Raw genomic sequence first — 23,518 nt, forward strand, 5'->3', positions numbered from 1 at the left:
TTCTTTTTTTGTTTTTTTTTTATTAATTTATTTATTTATTGTGTGTGTGTGTGGCCAGCTCAGCCCACCAGGGGGCGGGGCTGGCTAGCATGTGGTGCTGGGGATTGAACCGCGGTCCCTGAGTTTTGCTTAGCTTAGCTTGTTCTAAGTGGGTGCTTTAGACCACTGAGCCATCTCACCAGCCCAGAGTAGCACTTAGTTACTTACAGAATATTCCTTGATTTGTAAGCAAGGGGGCTGTCTGGTGTTCCCTCATGATAAGGTGGTGGTTCTGGGCTTTGGGCAAGTCTACCAGCTGTCAGATGAGGTGCAGGTCACTGTGTATCATTTTAACGTATTGTATATGTACATGTCTTTTGGAAGGTGGTGCTGACTCATAGTACTTGATTAGGCTGGCATTTGCCAAGCTTCTCTACCCTGACGTATCTTGTGGGGAAATACTCTGAGCTAACGCTAATGTTCAGTCACTTGTCATATGCTGACCCACTGCGTTTTGCAACTACTGATGACACGTAGTTGTTTGCAATGATATATACCGTGATGTTTGCCAGATGGTCATTTTTAGAATTTTCCCTACTCCTTCTATATTTTCTAATTGAAAGTATGCTGAAATAAGTAACTATTCATTGTCTCTGCCTATTTATTTATTTATATCAATATGAATATGGGAATATTTAGCTTATTCTGTGGTTTAAATTACTACCTTTTTATTGTTTTCTGGAAATTAAATTTGTTTTAGGTTGATCTCTTTCTCTCCCTGCCCTCTCCCTGCCCCACCTGTGGAGAAAACCATTTGTTAGGGAAGCTTTGACTCCTTTGATTATATACAATATCTTAACCATCCAGTAGAAAAGTATAAAAACAAAATATAATAAGTGAAGCCATGCTGTTATGTTGAGCTATAGGGGACTCAGGTCAACAATTTCTGACATTTGCCAGTCAAGCAGAAGACCCAATACTATTATGGGCTACTGGACTCTTTTAGAATATTTTGCTGAGTTGACACACATATAATATTCAAATAATGGAACTTAACAAAAAAAGGGTATACAGATGAATGTCCATTTTGTATCTGTGTATTCAAAGTGGTTAGGATTGATATATAGTTACATTCTCTTAATGAATAGAGGGATTTGTTCTAATGGTGTTTGTAAATAGGATATCATGTCCGCATCTTGTACAGCAATTAACCACTAGGAAGAACGTATGCAATGTGTTAATTATTGAAACTGTCCTACCGATTTGATTTGAAACTGTCTCATTGCTATTTGTTTATCAATAAAATTATGGGGGAAAAAAGAAGTTATTGATCTTAGGTCTTTATAGCATATAGAATGAGAAATTAGAAATGCATGTACATGAGTGCACACACACACACACACACACACAGACACACACCCATGCAAACACACTTCCTTTAACTATTCTTGTATTCAGAAACATGAGATCATGCCCATACTCTTGATTGTAGTACATTGCAGAGATAATGCTTTACTAGTAAGTCCTTTCTACAACAGTGGGAAACCTGGTTGTCTTTACTCATAATTGATGTAGTTATTTTCTTAATGATAGAATACACATAAAATTGTTTTTGACCTCCTAGCTCAGAATTGCAGGCTGACATGAAAAACCAATCTGTATGCTCTTCTTTTGTCTTTAGCTTTACAGTTGATAGCTAAGGTTTTGTTTTCTGCTTTTAATTAGGTCAGTTCTTCTGACTTTCTCACTGTTGTTTATTGCTCTCAGAGGTTTCTTTTTATTTGCAGATGTTTATAATCTATTTGGGTTCTATCAATGGCTCTGTAATGTTTGATTGTATTTATCTACTGTCTATTCATATGAATAGGTGAAACACTAACAAAGTTTTAAAATTTTGCTTTATAAAGAGGTGTGCTGCTTCTTGCCATTTACATCTTTGTCTTTATATTTTATTTCCACTCTCCACCTTAATAAATCATATTGGTTTCTGATCTTGTGTTTTTATCTTGTATTTTAAATAGATAGATGTAAATGGATAGAATCACATGGGTAATACTTGAAAGAATTAACGACTGGCACCTCCTCTTATTAAGAAGCTTTTGCATGACAAAAGAAATTACCAACAAAGTGAAAAGACAACCTACAAATTTGGAAAAAAATCATGACAAATAAGTACTCAGACAAAGGTCTGCTCTCTAGAATTTATAAAGAACTAAAAAACACTAGGGCCCCAAAATGTAAAGACTCAGTCCAGAAATGGGCATCCGAGATGAACACACACTTCTCAGTGGATGAAATTAAAGAGCGAATAAATATATGAAAAAATGCTCCTCATCCCTAGCCATCCATCAAATGCAAATTAAAACAACATTGAGATATCATCTCACCCCAGAAATAATGGCTATTGTAAAGAAACCAACCACCAACAAATGTTGGAGAGGCTGTGGGGAAAAAGGAACCCTTCTCCACTCTTGGTGGGAATGTAGACTGGTGCAACCGTTATGGAAATCAGTGTGGAGACTCCTTAAAAAACTTGGACTGGAAATCCCATTCAAGACTGCTATCCCCCTACTGGGAGTTTTCCAGAGGAACTGAAAACGTCATATCATAATGATATATGTGTACCTATGTGTATAGCAGCACAATTTGTGATAGTGAAATCTTGGAAAGAACCAAGATGCCCATCACCTGAGGAATGGATGAAAAGATGTGGTATTTTTAGACAATGGAGTATTACTCAGCTATAAAAAATGATAATCTCGAAGCCTTCATATCTAAGTGGATGCCACTTGAAGATATACTCATAAGTGAAATAAACTGGACCCACATGTGTAAATATTGTGTAGTCTCCCTAGTATAAGAACTCAAAAGAAGAAATACAAATAAAAGGTATAACACAATTAAAAAGAAAGCGAGAACTTGAGGATTGGGCAATGAGAGGGCAAGGAGAAAAGCTGTGAAACATAACAGAGGCAAAGCCATACATTTATACACACAAGATGGGTAAGGCAAGGATCCTGAGAATCTCTAGCATGCTTTTGAAATTAGCAGTTAATTGGTAGGATTCTCACCCTGACTAGCTATATATGCTGATACCTGTGAACTAGGCAGCTGCACTGAAGATAGCAATGTGTAATAGTAGGGCCATGCTTGGAATGCCTGTCATTCTGGTCTTCTAAATACATACTGCTTGTCATGACATACCGATTACTGCCATACTGTCTCTCAAGTACATTTGTTCAGGAAAAAAAGGGCAATAAATGAAAACAGGAGACCAGAAAAAGAAATGTCATGGGACAGTCCTGCTATAATGCTGTATATGGTTAGATTTCTTAATTTCTGTGTAAAATTGTGTAATTTTTTATTCATATATTTTATTTTTATCTTCGTATTTTGCAGGGACTTAAAGTTTAACATATCAATACTTGATGAAAAATACCTGCTCCATGTTATGCCTAAGACATTTAATATTCAGACAGTTAGGTTAAACAAAACTGCATATATTTTAGGGTATAAATAAGCTTCTGTTCTGGAGGGTTAACAACCTAAGCTTGCAGACCAAAACTCAGAGAAAAAGAAAGGGCTGCAAGGACAGCCAACTTTTTGGTCCTAGCCTTTCAAGGTCAGTGAGGACTTAGGGCATAGGAGAACCTATACTATAATATTATGTTACTCAGTAGTGTCCCAAATTTTCTGATCAAGGAGATTATGGGGCCACAGAGAAATGTAATTGATGATGTAGAGTGTACCTAAGGAGAGTCACATGGAGAGAAAACATTCTATCAGGCTTTCACAAGGAGCAAATTGGTCAAGCAATAGCTGTGACTCATTCACATGGCTGGCACTGCCAAAGGATCTACAAACTGTGGTAAAGGCTTTCAGGTTAAATCCTGGGGAATTTGACTGACCTTATCAGATACAAAAGTTACATTTCTTTTATTTTATTTATGTTTATCTGTGTGTGTGTGTGTGTGTGTGTGTGTGTGTGTGTGTCTGTGTGTGGCTAGCTCAGCCCACCAGGGGGCAGGCTGGCTGGCATGTGGTGCTGGGGGATTGAACTGTGGTCCCTGGGCTTTGCTAAGCTTGTTCTAAGTAGGTGCTTTAGACCACTGACCCATCTCACCAGCCCAAAAGTTACATTTCTTGTTAGATAGGTCTTGCTTTATGTTGGTCTTAATCATCCAGCAGAAAAGTATGAAAACGAAGTATAAAAAATAAAGCCATATTAATATGCTGAGCTGTAAAAAGCTCAAGTTAACAACTTTGGACATTGCCAGTCTTATGGAAAACCCACTACTATTATGGACAACTGGACTCTATTGGGAGATTCTGCTGAATTCAAGCACCTACAATATTTAAATGTCAATGGAATGTCCTTCTCTGACAAAACTAACCAAAAAAGTAGGATAAAAATGAACCACCCTTTTGTATCTGTATACTCAAAATATTTAGGATAGATACACAGCTCCACTCTATTAATTCAATGAATATAGATGTTTGTTATAATAGTGTTTGTGGACAGGATTTCATGTCTGCATCTTATATAATGAATAACCACTAAGAAAACAATATGCAACGTATTAATTACTGTAAATGTGCCAATAATTGGTTGTAAAACTGTCTCATGGATATTTGTTTCTCAATAAAATTATTAAAAATTAAAAAATAAATAAATCTAAAAAAAGAATCATATATAGTTTCTATCTTTTCATTCTGACATAGGTTTTTAAAAATCATCTGACATTATATCCTGAAAATAATTCTACAACATACAAATCTTTTAGTCCTCCAAAAATTGTACATGATACTTATTTCTTGAGCATGGTGAGATTTCCAACTACTTTACCACATTAAAATTTATTAAAAGTATTTTTAATGTTACATCATGTTAGCTTACTGGGTTAACTTATTTGAGTTAATCACTAATTTTCAAGAGTTCTCTAGGTACACTGTAATATTACTTGCAAATAAACAAGTCTTCAATTTTTTGCAATTTATATGCATTTAATTGATGTCTTATTTATTTTTTAATAGTGATTTCATTTATTTATTTATTTTTGAAACAGAGATTCAAATTCAGGACCTTGCACTTGCCAGGCAGGTGCTTTTGCTGCTGAGCTACATCCCCAGCCCCCCAGAATATCTTTTCTTTTTTTTTGTCCTTTCCTTTCCTTTTCTTTTCTTTCTTTCTTTCCTTTTTTTTTTCTTTTCAGTACAGAGTCTCACTATGCAGGTCAAACTTGTAGTGATCCTCCTATTTTCAGTCTCTTTAGCACTGGGATTACAGGGGTGCACCACCATGCCCGGTCTTGATGGCTGGCTCACAATGCCCAGGGGCAGAACTGGTGCTGCATTTTGTGCCGGGGATCAAACCCTGTCTCTGTACCTGGTCTCATTGTGCCTAAGCAGATGCTTAGTCCACTGATCTATCTTGATGGCCCCTTTAATAGTGATTTTAGTTACACGTTTTAAACTTTATTTATTTATTTATTTATTTTTTTGTGGTATGGGGATTGAACTCAGGACCTTGCGCTTGCCAAACAAGGGCTTATTCTACTGAGCTATCTCCCCAGCCCCCAGTTACATGTTTTAAAATTGTGAAGGTAGTAACTTTCTTTACCCTGTTTTTGATCCTTTGGAAATTCCAGTGGTGATTCTCCATTGAGCGGGAGGCTTCCTTTAAGACTTGTAGAACTCCTGATTCTAGTATCCATCAATTCTTATTTTCTTCCTTCTCTTTGTCAGGAATGAGTTGAATTTTTTCAACTTTTTTTTCTGTTAAGGAAAGAATAATTCGCTCCTGATTTTTAAAGTGTTTCTTCTCTAATTTTTCATTCTGACCCCTATCTATGAAATTTGATAAAAGATTTGAAATACCACAAATCAGAGGCTGGGGAGATAGCTTAGCGGTCTAAGCACCTGCCTACCCAGCACAAGGACCCAAGTTTGATCCTGCATATCGCATGCTGTGCTGGCTGCACCACGGACCCTTGGCACATACCTGAAGTATCAGCACTGTGAAGGCTGCGACAGGAAGATCACTAGGAGTCCAAGCTGTGTAGCGAGACCCTGTATCAAATAAATAAATAAATAATAGTTATTATTATTATTATTAATTATTATTATTATTATTACTATTCTTGAATTTAGGACAGGTTGTACAGGGTCTCACTATGCAGATCAGATTCGTAGTGATGCTCCTGTTTTCAGCCTCCTGAGTGCTGCAATTACAGGCACGCGCCACCACGCCCAGTCTCTATCACCACCTCAGCTCGCCCCACGGACGGGGCGGCAAGGCACGCAGTGGATCGAATTCCAGCCGCTGTACTCCGCTGAAGCAGGTGCCTTAGTCCACTGAGCTATCTGGCTGGCCTTATATGAATATTTTTAATAAATACCAGAGATCAAATAATCCACTGTCCCTCGCATCTGGTAAATAAGGTTAAGTGTTGTACAGTGTCAGGCATTTGCAGTAGATGATGGTTGGTGAGGTGGCTTCCGAATTGATGCTACCACCTAGTGTTTCATTGTTCACATGTGTATGTGTTTGGCAAACTCTTCACAGATAGTTGTTGGCTTCAAGACAGATCTTTAGAAATTTCCACCTCAGAATACTGACAGTTTCAATGAAAACACATCTACTTGCATTTCATAAGGGATCAGATGCTGTGCGAACATGTGACTTGACTGCTTATATACTCTTCTTGACTGATAGCTGCCATTTCAGGGCTTCTCTATTGCAGCTGGCTGGCCCCCCCTTTATTTTGTCCTAAGCTTATTTCAAGTGAGATTATCCTCATTGTGTGGTCTTTAAAATTGTCTCATTTGATACAGGGCTGACGCTATGAGATAAGACTTGTCAAAATAATGGAAAATATATTTTAATCTTAACTACTTTTTTTTGTTAAAATATGTAAGAGACAAATGTGATAGAGAGAATAATGGGGGTGGGGAGGGGTGTGTGTGTGTGTGTGTGTGTGTGTATCCAAGATACTGTGGCTGTGCTACGGAGTTGCTCTGATAGCCAGAGCAACAAGGGTATAAAGAACAACTGGTTTAAATTTTGACTGACTTAGGTTCATTTCAGCTTTGGGCAGTTTCTTCAATACAGATATCACTGATATCACCAGAAGCTGTAGTGAATTCTTTTAGCCCATCTTTTAAACACTTTAGCTTTCACATTCCTGAGTTTTGGGGCGATCAGTCTTCTTGAAACTTATTTCTGATTTCCTGGAGGTGTTCAGGAATATCTGAGTTTAGGCTACTTCTTTGCTCTTGATCTTTGACTCTGAGCATTTTGAGTGACAAAAATATACTGGATATAATAATACGTCCCTGTCAACCATGGTTTTGTGAGCGTAGAATGATTGTGGTCTTAAAATGGAGCTGTCTTTTGTTCTTCCTTTCTTTCCTTTGCACAACCGAGTAGTGTTTATTTGGAAAGCTCTGGGTGCAGTGTCTAGCCAATCATGCCCCATGCTGGGCTGTCCTGTTGGTGAAGCTTTCATGAATGCCTTTGCCTTTATAGATATTCTCCTCCTATACCCAGGCTGCTCTGATTCTGTGGATGTGCAGTGAACAGAAAAGCAGCTTGCTAAATCTCAAACAATTTCCTCTCTTCAGGGGCCAAAGCTTGCTGTGCTGGGGACTCTAATATTACCAAGCCTGCCATCATTCATTTGGTTTGATGGCACCATTTCTCCAGTCTGCAGTCATGGATAGACAGGCTTTTGAATTATCCTTTTTCCTGACTGCCGCTTTATAAATTCTCTTACAGCAAGTTACTCCACTTTTCTCTTTCTCCTCCTGGTGTGCATTGTTTGCGTCAAGGGCCTTGGTAGTTCAGGGTCAGCTTGCTGAAGTCTGGGGCTAGAGTACGTGGTTCTCTCTCTGTGTGATCTCTGTTTTTAGCAGATAAATAAGATCTATAATTAACGGTAAAAGAGTAAGTTTGTAGTGATATTATGACTGTTTGGCTTTTACACAAGATATCAGACATGGAAGCTTATTTGGTGATTTCCTAGGGTAGGCACAACTGGGTTACTTTTTCATAATTGCATTTGAGATAGTCTTGTTTGGTCATAAACAGACAAATATTCTGGAGTTGAGACACATGATAATTTAAAGGGAAAGATATCTCAGCAGAACTTTAGTTTTAAAGGTCACAGATTCCTTAGCCTAAAGTTGTAAATACCTAATAAACAGTGTGTAAGTGAAATGATCTAAATAAAGATAGGCAGTGAAGGGGGCCAAGCACAAGCAGATTGAGCAAGTCTCACCTAAAAGCATTCAAACCTAGTACAAAGCAATTAGGCTTACTTTTCATTTATTTATTTATTTTATTGAGAAAGAAATGGCAATGAGACAGGTTTAAAACTGATTACTAGGGCAGTTTAAATAATTAATACATTGCATATTGTTGTCTTTGTAGTGATTATTTGTAGTACAAGATGCAGATATGATATCCTGACCAAATACTATTAGTATAAGTATTTCTTCTTATTGAATTAAGAAAAAGTAGCTGTATATCTATTCTAACTATTTTGTTTATACAGATACAAAATGGTCCTTCATTTGTATCCACTTTTTTGTTTAGTTTTGTCAGAGATGGGTATTCCATTGACATTTAAATATTGTAGGTATACGAATTCAGCAAAATAATACAATATAGTCCTGTATTCCATAATAGTAGTGGATTATTTGTAGGACAGGCAATGTCAGAAGTTGTTGACTTGAGCCTTTTACATCTTGTAACTCATTTGTGTCCCTAATTTTCTGATCAAGGAGCTTACAGGGCCACCAAACAGCATGATCGATGATGTAGAGTGTGAAGGAAAGTCACATGGAGAAAATCATTCTCTCAGGCTTTCACAGAGAGCAAATTGGTTAAGCAATGGCAGTGACCCATTCACATGGCTAACACTGCCAAAGGATCTATGAACTGCATTACAGGGCTTCAGGGTAAATCCTGAGGTGATTTGCCTGACCTTGTCAGATACAAAAGTTACATTTTTTGTTATATAGGTCTCGCTTTATTTTGGTCTTAGCCATCCAGCAGAAAAGTATAAAAACGAGGTATAAAAATTAAGGCCATATTAATATGCTGAGCTGGGCTTGCTTTTGGTCAGGGATCCTAGCATTATGAATACTCCCAGAATTAGGGACCTGGACAAGGGCATCAGGATTTGTTTTGCAGTTGCTAAGAGATACCCTAAGATGCAGGAGTTTCAAGAGTAAAACTGAAACATGCCTGGTCAGTATGGCTGGTTGGGTGCCCTGTGTCTAGCATACTTTGGGCACATAAGCTTTATCTTCAGTAAGACTCTATTTTAACTAAAGCTTTAAAAAGTGAAGAGGATTAGTTGATCAAATGACTTGCCTGTGGAAAAAAAGGAAGTACATTCTTCTTTCCTTATAAGACTGCAATTTTCTGTGGGGGAAAGAAATAATGATGATCGCTACTTTATTCTTCTTATAAGCAAAGCAGGACTTCAAACTCTATTTGAGGAATGACCCTTTTCCAAAAAATTATAGGTGCTGAATTTATTGCCAGCCACTTGTCCCTGTCCATCTGCTGATTCTCTCCACGTCGAAGGAGCAGCTGTCATTGCAGAAATGCTACAGTAGATAATAAGATGGGGTGCGTTTTATCTCCAAATGTGTAAAACAAATCCCTGGAAAGAACAGCAGCGGTTCTTCAGACTACATGCATCTCTGATATTATTAACACAAAATACCAAGTGCATGTGAAGATTGAATGCAAATGGATTTTCTTTAAAAAGAAAAATTATCAAGTTGGGGTAGTACAGATTGTGATAGTCTGCAATTGCACTGGTGGAGGAACTACCAAAGTCATAGGAGCACACTTCAAAATCACTGTCAGACGGAAATGCTTTAATACAAATATAAGCCTATGGGGCTTCAAAATCCGTGCAAGCCATGTCTACCAAAGGAGCGATATATTGCCTCCACCTCTGCAAAGGAACCAACCAAAATCAACTTGTCCCAAATTAACAGCTTCCCTAATTTCTATGTATCTTTCCTTGGCCTAATTTCCCCCCAAAATTATGCATTTGGGTAATTTTAAGTGCTGTCCTCTCTTTGGCAGTTTAATGACATAAATTCAGTCAGCAATTTCTATTGATTATTCACTTGGAATATTTTCTTGGATGAATTCTTTTCTGCTCAGTCCTACTGTCCACAACCTGGAATGTGCTAACGTCAGTAGGTACTTAACATAGTCCATAGCCTTTTCTCAGGGTTCCCCATCCAGGCATCTTCTCTGTTCCATTTAACCTGCGCATAGCTACTTGATTGTTCTTCAAATGGAAAAAGATGAAGTAAGGAAATTATTGACAGGGTTTCAATTGTGCTCCACATCCCAGACCATTATAAATATAGGTGAAAACATAGCCATAGATACAGATGAGGACATGGATACAGGTGTGGATATGGTCAGAAACATAGATGTAGGCAGATATAGTTGTATGAAAATGTAAGTAAAGCAGATATCATTTCACTAGATCTTCAAAATTATTTTGGAAGACAGGCTAAGCATACTTACATCTGTCCATAAGAGAATATGCACTATCAAAGGGGTTCCCTAAGTCCCATACCTGATGATAGAACTGGAAGTTAGAAATAAAGGTCTCCTTAACCAAAACACAGGCTTCTAGTTGCGGCATATTTTTGTTTGTTTGTTTTGAGGAATTGTAATATAGAGTTGCATTTCTCCTATGTGACAAACTGTAGGTCTTCTCTGTGGAGGCATTGCCCTTTAACTCGGTCTCCATGCAGCATGGGGAAAGAAGAGTTAGGAGAGCTGATACAGGATTACTGGCTACTGGACACATACAATGCTTCCATTTCCATTTACCCAAATATAAATGCTTTTAAAGGACCTCAGAGGATTTCATAATAGTCAATATTAAAAATAAATAAATTAAACAACCTCCAGTGTTGATGAGATTCCAGGTCAAAGCAAAGAGAATAATAGAGCTGTTAAAGAGAATCCTGAGGCTTTAAGATATTGTGCCTGAAACATACCTTGATCCGAGAAAAGAAATTAATTAATTGATCTAAGCACAGTGAAAATACTTAGGAGCCAGCCTGAGATGCCTGCCCTCTTCCATTTCTGTTGACATTAAAGATTTTCTTCATATTTTACCTCCATCCTTGGTCACTAGGCAAAACAGAAAAAAAGCCTATGTCTCAGTGTCATTTCTATTAAAAATAGGAAAGGAGGAGAAAGGCATGAAAAAAAAATCCACAGAGGAAAATGCACAAAACCTACCATTCCTCTAGTCAAAATATTTTAATGGTGAAATCAAGATAAATGATTAATCTAAAGATGTTCTGTTTCTCAGGCGCTCTAGGAGGGGGCTAACAAGCAGCAGGCAGCTAATATTTAAAGATAATTTCAGAACATGGAAATGAAAAAGTGATGAAAGGAGGAGGCTGAACCAACTTCTTTCCCCCTCCAAGATTTATTGAAAATACAGTGATTTGCAAACAGGAAACATTATCTAATTCTACATTTAAATGCTAGTGCATTTATTTATTCCAAATTATTGACTGAGTACCAAATTTGACACAGTTCCTATATTAGAGTTTTGATGTTAAGTGGCAGGCTGTTGTGGTCCCCAGAAAGCTCCCAGTCCTCGCTGTTTAGTGAGGAAAGTAAAAGAAGTAAAAAAAAAAAGAAAAAAAAAATAAATTCAACATGGTTTAATAAGTGTCTTGTTAAGAGAAATTCAGAATGCTACTGCAGAAAATTGACATATCAGTGTATCTTGAGGATTCAGGAATGTTTGTGTGCAGGATTGATGCCCTGGAAGTTGAGTAAGGAGAAATGGAGGGAAATACTGGGGTCTCGGCAAAGGGGCAAAACACAGAATTGCACAGAGGAGATGGTATGATCCCGGTGTGCTGGAGTATTGAAGGATATGGTGGTGGGAGGTGGGGTGTTGCAGGTCCCAAGCGATGGATAAGTTGGACTGATTGTCTCATCTAAATCTTTGGCACCTTGCTGGTTAACCCTATTGAGTAAATATCATTTTAGTGGGACACTCAGGAACAATTATGGTGTGTGAACTGAACTTGATAATCTCTGGTCTTAGAGCAACATTTATACAAAAACTACATGGAAACTGGCATCTCAGTGCTGGAGTCACCTTTGTGAAGTAACTAGGTGCTTTGGAATGAAAAAGTCATCCCCCAAACAACGGAATGTATGGTTTTTAGCTCATCCTAGTTGCGTTATACTGTGTTGGAATCTTTTTATTTTAGGGAAGGGTCTATAGGGTGTTCAGGGTCTCACTACTATATCAGATTCATAGTGACCCACCTATTTACAGCCTCCCAAGAGAGGGGATTACAGACCAGGGGATCGAACCCCCGGCCCCTGCTCCTGCTTGCAGGTGCTTTAATCTGTAGAGCTATTTGGCTGGGTTTTTTTTGGTATTTTTTAATGAAGGGTCTACAGGGTCTCACTACACAGATTGGACCTGTAGTGATTATTCTGTTTTCAGTTGCCCAAGTGCTGGGATTACAGGTGGACACCATCACACCCAGTCTCAGTTGCTGTCTCAGCACTCTGGGGGCAGAGCCAGCATGGCAGGCCAGAGATTGAACCACAGACCTCTGCATCTGCCTAACCAGGCACTTTAACCTACTGAGCTATCTGGCTGGCCCTTGTGTTGGCATCTTTGATAAAGATACTCTGATACTCTGAGTCACTTGTTAAGGTATCAGTGTCATCTGTATGGGTAGGGAAGCAATATAATAGGAAAAAGCATAAGAGTTAGACCCAAAGAAATGTGGGTGAAGACTTTAGTGATGTGATCTCGGACTAATTATTTAATGGTTTCTGAGTCTCAGTCTCTTCATTGAGGTGCAGTAGTATTCACCATGCAGAGCTACTAGGATGGATGGAAATAATCATACACATTATACTCAGTCTGATAGATTGAGGCCACCTTAATTAGTTGGAGAACAGAAGGGCCAGGAGAATAATGTATTGAGTTTGGTCTTCATCGGTGTGTCTTTACATTTCCCAAAGTCTGTCATAAAGCTCTGACCATCCAATATCACGTCAAATATGGTTTCTAGTTCTTTTTGGAACTGTGAATAATTATGTCACTTTAGGGGCAGAGAGGACAGATCTGCAGCTTTCTGGACATCTGGAACTGGTGCCAGTTGGGCAGAAGTCAGAGGGAAGTTGGATTCATTAGCTTAATTGTTTATCTTGTCAAGTTTTATTTTCTCAAGCTATTTTCTTCTAAGTGTGTATTTACTTGCTTATTGTCTGTGCCTGAAGCCACAGATGCTCGCTGAGAGGGGAGGATTTGAACAGACAGTGGCTCTCTCCTGAAGCCCATCTCCAGCCAACAATTTATCACACCAAAGGACTCCTCCACTACCTGAGCAGCATTGGCCGGGGGCCTGTGGTGAGTCTCTTCCTTCTATTTCCACTCCTTTCTGGCTCATTCTCTCCCCAGGAGGCAAATTCTCCTCTGCCAAGACAAGAAAAAACCGAACAAAAGTTAAAGACTGATGTCTGACAAGCTGCAATATTGGTTGCATTTGTTTCTCACCCTGACATTTTAAGGTACCTCAAACTGGTGGCTTAAAACAACCGACACTTCTTAGCTCACATTTCTGGAGGCTGGAAGCAGGGTTTTGCGAGGCCATATTCACACCAATGACTCTAGAGGAGAGAGCCATTCTGGTGCCTGTTATGCTTGTGGTAGTTGATAACTTATTTAGTGTTCCTTGGTTTGTGGGAACATAACTGCAATCTCTGCTTCAGCCTCCTAAAGGCAATGTTCCCCCCGTGTTGGTTTCCAAATTTCCCTCTTCCCAGGATGCCACCATTGCATAAAGCCCACTCTAATTCACCGTGGCTACCTTTATACACTTGCCAAGATGCTGTTCCAAATAAGGTGGCACTCACAGGTATTGAGGATTGGAACTTTTGCATATGTCTTTGGGGACACGTTCATCCTACAATGTGACCAGACTATTGGTTCAGTATTCATTCCATTTCCTAGGTCTTTAATTTTTGTCTATTTTAAAATTTCTATTTTTTGAACAAGCAGGAAATCTACATAGCATTAGTGTTTGAAAAATAAATACTTCTAGGGGTGGCCAAATAGCTCAGTGGATTAAAGTGCACACATAAGCAGACACAGAGACTGGGGTTTGATCCCTGGCATGCTGTGCCAGCCCCACCCCTGGAGCATGCTGTGATGGTGATTGAGACTGGGTGTGGTGCTTGCACCTGTAATCCCAGCTCTTGGGAGGCTGAATCCAGGTGGATCACTATGAATCCGATCTATATAGTGAGACCCTATAGACCTTGTACTAAAATACAAAGAATAAAATAAAGAAAAAGTGCTTCTAGATGTTTCTATTCATGTGGAACTTATCAAATTCCAAATATGACTCTGGTACTCTTCTAGGTACTTTTATATGTAGGCTTTTCTCTTAAGCTTCTAGTTTGGGGCAAAACAGACTGTTTAGAGCCAGAGGTCTTGGCTCAAGATAAGAGAGAGGAGATGCTAGCCAAGCAAGCATATGGAAATGCTTATTCATGAACTATAAATTGTGAAAATACCTGTGTGAAAAGATGTGGAGGGACAAATGTCCAAATTCAGAGACCTTTCCTAACCCAAGAAAATTAACATGGAGCGGGGAAACTTTCAGATTGGCTAATTCAGTCATCTCTTTGTAAGCGTCGTGTATGTGAACCCACTGAAGTACTTTTAATGTTTGTTTGTTGAAAAGTGGATGGGTTTATAACATACACTCATATTTATAAATCAGAAGAGAGCAACAGGCTCAATGATTTTACTGAGGTCACCTGAAGTAAATGGCAGAAGTGGGAATCAGATTTTCTTCCAGCAACCCAACCTTTCTTCATTATTTACTCATTGAAAGAATGTGCTGGTGTTTCCAGCACCATCCTCAGGTTCAATGATTCTCCAGAAGGATCTAATGATGACCTCATAATTACACCTTCTTCCAGTGCAAAAATGCAGACTCTAATCAGCAAAGACAAAAGGCACATGGGCATGTCCAGGTGGGACTAGTTGTGAGTTCCCAGGTATCCCTTTCTAAAGGAGATGTGGGACAATGCCTCATCTATGGCAGCCATGCAACTGGCAGCAGGGACTCTCATCTGAGCCTCAGTGCCCTTTTAAATTATTATCATTTTATTGTACCTATGTATTTGGTGGCACAGCTGATAATCTGACCCACGTATATAATGTGTGTAACGATTGAATAAGGACAATTAGTATTTCCACCTCCTGAAACATTTATGAGAATAATGTTTTAATAATCACCTGGACACCAAAAGATAAATCTTACAAGTTTCCTCACATGTGGATGCCAGAAAATGCAGTCTGATAGTAATTACTAGAGGTTGGCAAAGTTTGGTGGAAGGAGGCCTAGAAGGAGGCTAAGTATGGGTACCTAAATGCCGCAAGATAGGAATGCTAAAAATCTAGCATTCTTCAGAATGAATGGCTGCAGTTCATAATAACCTATTAAATATTTTACAGATAACCAGGGCAATAGTACTTGTTTTCTCCCAATGCAGTGTAATTATTAAGAGATGGAAATATTAATTATTCTGATCTGATCACTACCACTGTACATGCGTAATTGAAGCATCATACTCTATGCCATGAACAAGTGCAGGCTTTGTACCAGGAGTCAGTGAGTATGGCTACTCTAGCCCTGCAGCTTCTAGTCTTCTGTGGAATGCAAACTGATGTCTCATAGCCCAAGAGCTTTACCAAAAGCCCAATTATTAACATCAAATATTTGGCATGGTCCAAGTCCACAGCTAAAAAAGACATGCATCCAACAGATCATTCCAAAGGTGCCTATCTCCCAGGAGCCAGTTAATGGACAGAGTAATCTTTGAAAGGCGCAAGGTCTGACAATTTCAGACTTACTGAATTGAATCCATTTTGCAAAAGAACAAAGCAAAAATTTCCCCTCTAAATTCCCAGCATTATACTGGCTCAAGTGTACAATATTGTTATGCAGACTGCTATGCTTTTTACTTGAGGAAGCACCATAATTTCTGCTCTTTGCCCCCTGGGAGCAAGCTCCTGGCCAAGGGCATGGTTGAAACCTAGGGAAAGGATGACTCTGCGTGAGATGAGTGAGAGAAAGAGATTTAGAAGGAACCATTTCCCTATCCGATACACATTTATATACACACACATTAAACCCGCAACAAGATAGGATTCCTTTCTGCTCTGACAATCTCTAATTGAAGAGCAGAACATTTATTTTAAAGTGTGACAGGTGAAAGGCTTATTTAAAAATATAAATAAACATTAATTAGCTATAAACATGACAGGCACAGGCTTGTTTCCTGCTGGGACCATCTGAGAGGTGGGTGAGAAACAGCTGAGCACTAAATGCTATTCACAGTGTTACAAAGCTCTCTAATGGGCTCAGCATCACCTTTCAGCTACCCACAAGGCTGTGTTTAACGAGCCTCCTGCTGCAGCAGAATCGCTGCCACTCATTCCACACTGGCGCCTGTCCTATACCGGGAAGATTTCCACTGGGTCCAGATTGATTTCTGGGCTCTGTGGTTGGAGATTAACAGCTACTCTGCCCAGCCTTCAGTGCTTAAGAAAAGGTTTGCTAAAGCACAGGGAAGCCAATTAATGATGGCATGGAATTCACACCGGTTGCTAGATGTTACCCAGACATTTGCCTAGGGGTGCGTAGATCGATAGGAACTCCTTGGCCAAGAAGAATGTGTGACAGAGAGAGCAAACAGATACGTGATACTCTGATACTGCCCGGGATTGCAAAAAACTAGCCAAGTCGTTCCACTTATAGGCAACATGGCAATATTTGCAATTGTTCCATGCGTCCTTTCATCCATCCATTCATCCACCCACCCAGCCATCTGGACAGTCATCCACTTGCCCATTCATTTACAAGATTTGTGTGTAATCCCTGTACTGGATGCCAGGGATGCAAAAGCAACTTTAAAAAAAGATTGTCCTTTTCTTTGAGGACAATCTCACTTTACTCTGTTGGAAAGTAGAATCAGTTCTACAAAGAAACCAATATAGTAGAAACCAATAAAAACTGTAGCAAAGGGTTGTGAGGAACACAAGTGGATTTTATTGGAACACAAATGAGGAACTGAGATTTTTCTTGCAGTGTTATGGGAAGGCTGGAGACTGGACATACCATTTCATCTATAGTTGAAGGATGAGTTAGAATGTCCCTTGTTTTGTATTCTAGTAAAGCAGAATACAAATGGTCTACAGATATGATTATGAACTCTTGGGTCTTCTACATTAGGAAACTGGAGAGCCAGTGGAAGTTTTATGCTTGGAGCCACTGCACCGACAAAGAAAAGGAAGCTTTTCATTATCTGGCATCAGAGATTCATCTGATGTCACATGTCTTCCTGTGGTTCTTATTCTGTTCTCTTACACTAGATCTTGTTTGTTAGTAAATCTAAATGTAGAATGCAAAGGCCCAGACTTAGAGGAAATGTTAGTATATGAATACATTGGAATAGCAGTAACCAAACTCAAAACTCAAACCAATCCAAACTAAACCAATGAACTACTAAGACCCTCAATAGCATAAATGAATTTCAGAAATACTATGTTGAGTAAGAAAAATTGAACATGAAAGATTACGTACCCTGTGCTCATATTTATGAAAGTTCAAGATCAGTAGGGTAATTTATGACAATGGAGGCATTAGAACAGTATTTGCCTCTGAGAAGGTGAGTCAGTAATAGGAATCAAGAGAAAAAAGTCTTAGATTGGTGGAAATATTTTGCAACTTTTTTTTTAAGGTGTGAGGAAGTGAGTCCAAAATGTTTCCACTGAGCTAAATCCTAGCCCTTTTTAATTTTCATGTTGAGACAGGCACTCACTAACCTCCTCTGCTGGGACTCTAACTTGTCACCCCATTGCCTCAGCCTCCTAGATACCGAGATTGCAAAGGAGCACCCCCTTGTCAGCTATATTCTACATCTTGATTGAAGAGTCAGTCCCACCCAAACTCACTGGTTTGTATAAACAGGATCTATGCTTCTGTATTATAGGTACACATTTAGTTTATAAAACTTTAAAATTCAAGTAAGAAACAAAAGAAGTTGCCTAAAATAGTCTGCCAGCTCAGAGCCATGGGAGTCAAGAGGTGGAAGATATCTTTAGCAGAACGGAGCAGAAAGTATAGAAGAGGTTTGTCTAGGAGTCAGACTCAGCCAGAGAGAATATGTCAAGCCCGCGGGGCTTCCCAGACAAGCACAGAGGCTCTGCAATCAGGCTACAGGCTGTACTGCTTTGGGTTTTCTCTTGCAGTCCCTGAGGAGGGGCCAGAAGCCAAGAGGGCATTGGAGAGCTGTGGTGTGGGGGGAAACTGCCCCTGTAGCAGGCCACAGGAAGGCAGTGACAGCCCTGTCTGAGCTGCCCTGTTGCAGCTGGCCTGGCTCTCAGGCTGCTCTGAAGCTTTGGGGCCTCCGAATTAGGAGAGCTATCGATTCCCATCCTCTTGGCTCTCACTATGCCAGAGCATGTTGGTAAAGGGATTCAGTGTGCTTTGAAGAGCTCATTGATTTCCATTTACAACTCTCGCAAACAGGGCTGGCTTCTGCCAGGGGACAGGGCGAGCATATTTTGTTTCTTTTCTTTTCTTTTTTCCCCCCTCTTTCTTTCTTTTCTCTGGGGCCCACTGGAATAGAATTTTTAGCTACTTAAATGATTTTTCTCATCTCATTCTATCCTTCTGGCATATGCCTTTTTTTGTGGAACCAGGGAGGGCATATGTTTTTAATTAATCAGCTTATTTTAAAAGAAGCATCAAAGGACAGGGAAAAGAAAATGACACGTCCCTTTCTAAACTGTTGTCTCCCAGGATCCCAGGATGCTCTGCACACCTGGTTTATTTTGTCCGTGCCATATTCCTCAGAAGGGGCCAAAGAACAAGTGTTATTTCTCCTTACTTTCATTGACTTGGGCTAAGGTACTAAAGTTAGAGTTTTCTTTTTTTGCATATGGTGATTAGGAGGAAAAGAGTCCAAAACTTTGCTGCTGTATCAGGGAAAAGAGTAGAATGCCCCACGTGAAGTCCTAGATGAAAAAAAATATTCTGTATTATTTTATTTACAATTGCTTCTTTGGTGAGCAGAGACTAAGCAGTGTCTCGCTAATATATCAAAATGATTTTGGGTATATACTTTTACTTAAACAGCTAATGTACTTTAAAGTAAATGGTTACGTTTTCTGCCTAAAATAGTCTGCCAGCTCAGAGCCATGGGAGTCAAGAGGTGGAAGATATCTTTAGCAGAACGGAGCAGAAAGTATAGAAGAGGTTTGTCTAGGAGTCAGACTCAGCCAGGGAGAATACATCAAGCCCACGGGGCTTCCCAGACAAGCACACAGGCTCAGCGGTCAGGTAAAGGGTATACTGTAGTATCCTCAGAATATACCCCCTCAGTGTAGATGTGGAGCTTTCTGCATGCCATAGGGAGGGCTAGTTTGATTTTTTGAAGAGATCTAAGCAAATCTTTTGTTTTTAATTTGCATTGGACAGAGGGAGGTGAGAAGATGGGGCACAGGGAAAAGTGGGGGAGCAATTGCCTGGCTCAGCACTTCCCCTGAGCCTCTGTGAAGGTGTCTCTGTGGAGAACCCATAGAAATAGCAGCAGATGGGTGGGGAAGAAGGAACCAAGAGCCAGCACCAGATGAACCAGTTTTGCTCTGAGGCTATGTTGTGCAAACGAGGCTCAGAAGTCAATGCAGGGGCTTCAGATGAGGATGGAGAAAGGACCTGTAAGTGCTTCCTCTGTCCAAGATGTACATTTGAGGAGAACTGATCTGAGGAGTGAGGCAGGGTAGCAGTGCTCATGGTCAGTGGGATTAGAGACAGCCCTGAGTTCTCAGGTCATACAGTACAGGCCACCAGAGTGAAGCAGCCTTGGGCCCAAGACAAACAGTGATCCTTAAAGACAAGGCTGCATATCTGGAACCTGAGGCAAAGCTCAGGCATGTCTCCTTGACATGCTGTTAGTACTGTGGTGGGTGTTCACATTCTCCAGTCCCAAAGATTTGCTCTGACTACTTAGAAGTCTAGTATAAGTCTAAAAGACTATGTTCATCCCATCCTCTAGTGAGGAGAAGGATCTCAGTAACCCATCTGTCTCGAGAGGACTTGGTGTGCAAAACACCTTCCCTGGAGAGTGTCTGCGCCTGGTGCTCAGTCATACAAAGGGCAAATGCAGCCAGAAAGCTGGTCGCAGGGCTTGCATCTGCAGGTGGCACCAGAAGGCTGCTTCTTCCCTTCAGTGCCTATAAGTAGGAAAGGGGGCCACCCGGCTCGCGAGGCACCTGTGGGAACTCACCCTACAATTGCCTCTTAGATTGTTAAGCTCATGAGGTTAGAGCAAATGACTGGGAAAGGACAGAAAGAAGACCTCAGGGTGAGCCTGGAAGTTCACTCTCAATTGTACTAATTGCTACTCTTATTGTATTACTCTTCACCAGTGGACTTCATGCTTTTAAATGTTTTTATTTCGGGAAACTTTTGGAGCCAGAACAATCGGATCAATTGTGTGGAGGGATAACCTATAACATGTGGCTTTTTAAGTCAGTAGCGAAGGATAAGTATAACCTCCTTGAACCTTAGCAGAACTTCAGTGTCATAGGTAAATACTGGGTCATCCTCCTTTTAGGACACTTAATACTGATTATAGCTGTATGTGCAATCATAGTGCAGTGACTGACACATTCAAGTAAATAGCAGGCACTGAAATTACTGTGAACTGCCAGAAGGGCATTGGATCCAAAACAATACCACATATTAGCCTGTGCACTTTTGGGTTAATTTACATGGGCTTTTTCAGTTGGAATCTTTTAGAAAGAGGGACATTATGATACATATTAGTGGGATGCCAGAAATCCTCCCCTAGCACTTTACAGCATACGTGTTGTAAAGGTTTTATGATGAGCAGTCTGGTAAACATTTAATTATTGGCTGAGTTTATTGTGGAGAATTTTGCCACACATTTGCTGTTGGGGGAGCTCGAAATTCATCTATTCGTGGCAGCTGCTTGCTAAAGCCCCAGTGGGATCTTGGCCTGTGATGGCCCAATTTAAGTGAGAATCTCTCCTCATGAGAAAGGGAAGACAGTGTTTTGATGTCTTTCAGGTAGTCACAGGCATAAATTCTGTACAGGTCCCTTGTGGTTAGCCTTAGCCATAACTACATGGTGCTAATAAATCAAATGAAATGTTTACTAATGTGAAAGCATGGTCATCTCTCGATGTCTGTGGGCTTCTTATGCATAGATTCAACTAAAGATTGAGATGACCTGGAAAAAATGCATCTGTGCTGAACATATACAGACATCCTTTGTCATTATTCTCTATCAATTTTGTATAATAGCTGTTTACAAACCCTGTACATTGTATGAAGCATAAGTAATCTAGAGATAATTTCGAGTATTTAGGAGGATGGACATAGGCTATAGGCAAACCATATAGCACTTTATATTAGGGACTTGAGTATTCAATGTTTTGGTATCTATGGGGGATCCTGGACCCAATCCTTGGTAGATGACAAGGGTTGAGCCTATGGTGGTCAATGAAATAACTGGGAAATGCAGTCTGGTTATCTTGTAATGGATCACCAATCTCATTTCTCTTATGTAGAGATTTGCTCCATTTGAGAACTTAGGCTGAATGCCATTTACACCAGTGGAATCTCCAGGGCATTTGTGGGTCTTGGTTGGTTTAATTGGAAGTGTCACTCTTTGGGGTTTCCATCACGTTCTCCAAAATTTGCCACCTCCCGGCTCTAGCCTTGCCTTCCTCTTCCTGTGACAATGCTATCTATGGTGCAGAGGTCTCAAAGCTGAGAGGGAAGGAGGAATGAGACTCAGAAGTCAGGAAGTAAAAGCATGACAACTCAAAGCTGGCTAAGCAGAGTGGTAAAGATGGCCAGGAATAGATGAGGCATGTAGAACTAGGGAGTGGTTAAGAAGAGGTGTGTTGGAAGTAGGCATCAACTCTTGAACAAGGGGCTCAATTAACTTGCAGGGAAACTAATATAGGACCAAGGAAGGCAGAGGAAAGATGGAGAAGGTGCCCAAGGAGCATATGATGCTGAACAAGAAATGATAGAGCTCATGTTTTCATGAATTAAATTAACTTTGCAATTCAACTCAGATAAGAATTCACTGGAAAAGTTCCTAGGGAGATGCCTAAGTGCTTGATTTCAAATTGCAATTCAATCTATGCCATATACTTGGCTGATGAAGAAACCGAGACACAGAATCAGTTTTACCAAGGGTCAACAGTTCAAAATCAAACACTCAATTTTCAAAAAACCGAAATGACAGCCATAGAAAACCTTCCAATCTATTTCTACTCCTACGTTCCTCTCCTTGGGGAAAAGTGCAATCATTGCGTATTCATTTGATTATAAAGTTCTTCTTAACTTCTTTCTCGCTAAGCCACCTAGACTGCAAATCTGCCTGTCTCTACAGGTTTTTGTGTACAGCCTTCACTAGGACTTCGTCATCTCTCTTGCCTGGCTTCAGCTACCCCAGTTCTTTCTTAATGCTCCTGGTATAATGATCTGATGATGTTTGTTTCATCATCATCAGGAAAACACCAGCCATCCTGGCGTAGCATCCAGATGTGTTCATGATTATCCTACTGCCCCACGTCCACAGGAGTCAAGCTCCTTTCTCCTTACAGTCTATTTCATTTTGAATTGTAGCAGTTGCTGTAACACATAGCTTGTTCTTAATTTTCCATTTGTTTGATAAGATTCACTTGAGGTTTAACTCTCCTTGTGCATATCAGGATCACAGCATTGCATCCTTTCTACGCACCATTGATTTAAAGCACAGTGTGGATCCTTCCATCTAGAAGTGTGCATCATGACCTTAATTAGGTTCCCAGAGAGCCTGTGTTTGTCTTCACTTTCCTCTCCTTTTAGTGCAAAACAGCTACCTGTGGGCTTGTGGGGTCCTTCTGGCAAAATTATGCTTGGATGAGGATATTCAGACATAAAAAAATGATTTAACACCTCCAAAAGAATAGCTATCATAAAGAAATCAACCAACAACAAATGTTGCAGAGATTGTGGGGGAAAAGGAACATTTCTCTGCTTGTGGGAATGTAGACTGGTGCAAGCATTACGGAAATCAGTGTGGAGACTTCTTAAAAAACTAAGACTGGAAATCCCATTCAAAGAGAATCACAGCTATTCCCCTACTGGGAATTTTCCCAGAGGATCTGAAAACATCATATCATAGTGATATATATGTACCTATGTCTATAGCAGCACAATTTGTGATAGCCAAATCTTGGAAACAACCAAGATGCCCATCACCTGAGGAATGGTTGAAAAAGATGTGGTATTTTTAGACAATGGAGTATTATTCAGCTATAAAGAATGATAAACTGCAAGCCTTTATATTGAAGTGGATGCCACTTGAACATATACTCATAAGTGAAATAAACCAGAC

General features: G+C 39.8%; 1 protein-coding gene across 3 annotated transcripts in view; it reads left to right on the forward strand.

The window, feature by feature from the left end:
• Window positions 1–23,518, forward strand: part of Agbl1 (ATP/GTP binding protein like 1) — a 958,008-nt gene that overhangs the window by 490,473 nt on the left and 444,017 nt on the right. For all 3 annotated transcript variants that reach the window (XM_023710175.1, XM_023710176.1, XM_023710177.1), the window contains one exon: window positions 13,298–13,427. In XM_023710175.1, the coding sequence (XP_023565943.1) occupies window positions 13,298–13,427 (130 nt within the window). The remainder of the gene's footprint in view (window positions 1–13,297; window positions 13,428–23,518) is intronic.

This window comes from Octodon degus, unplaced genomic scaffold, assembly GCF_000260255.1.
Source record: "Octodon degus isolate 3935 unplaced genomic scaffold, OctDeg1.0 scaffold00002, whole genome shotgun sequence".
NCBI lineage: Eukaryota > Metazoa > Chordata > Mammalia > Rodentia > Octodontidae > Octodon > Octodon degus.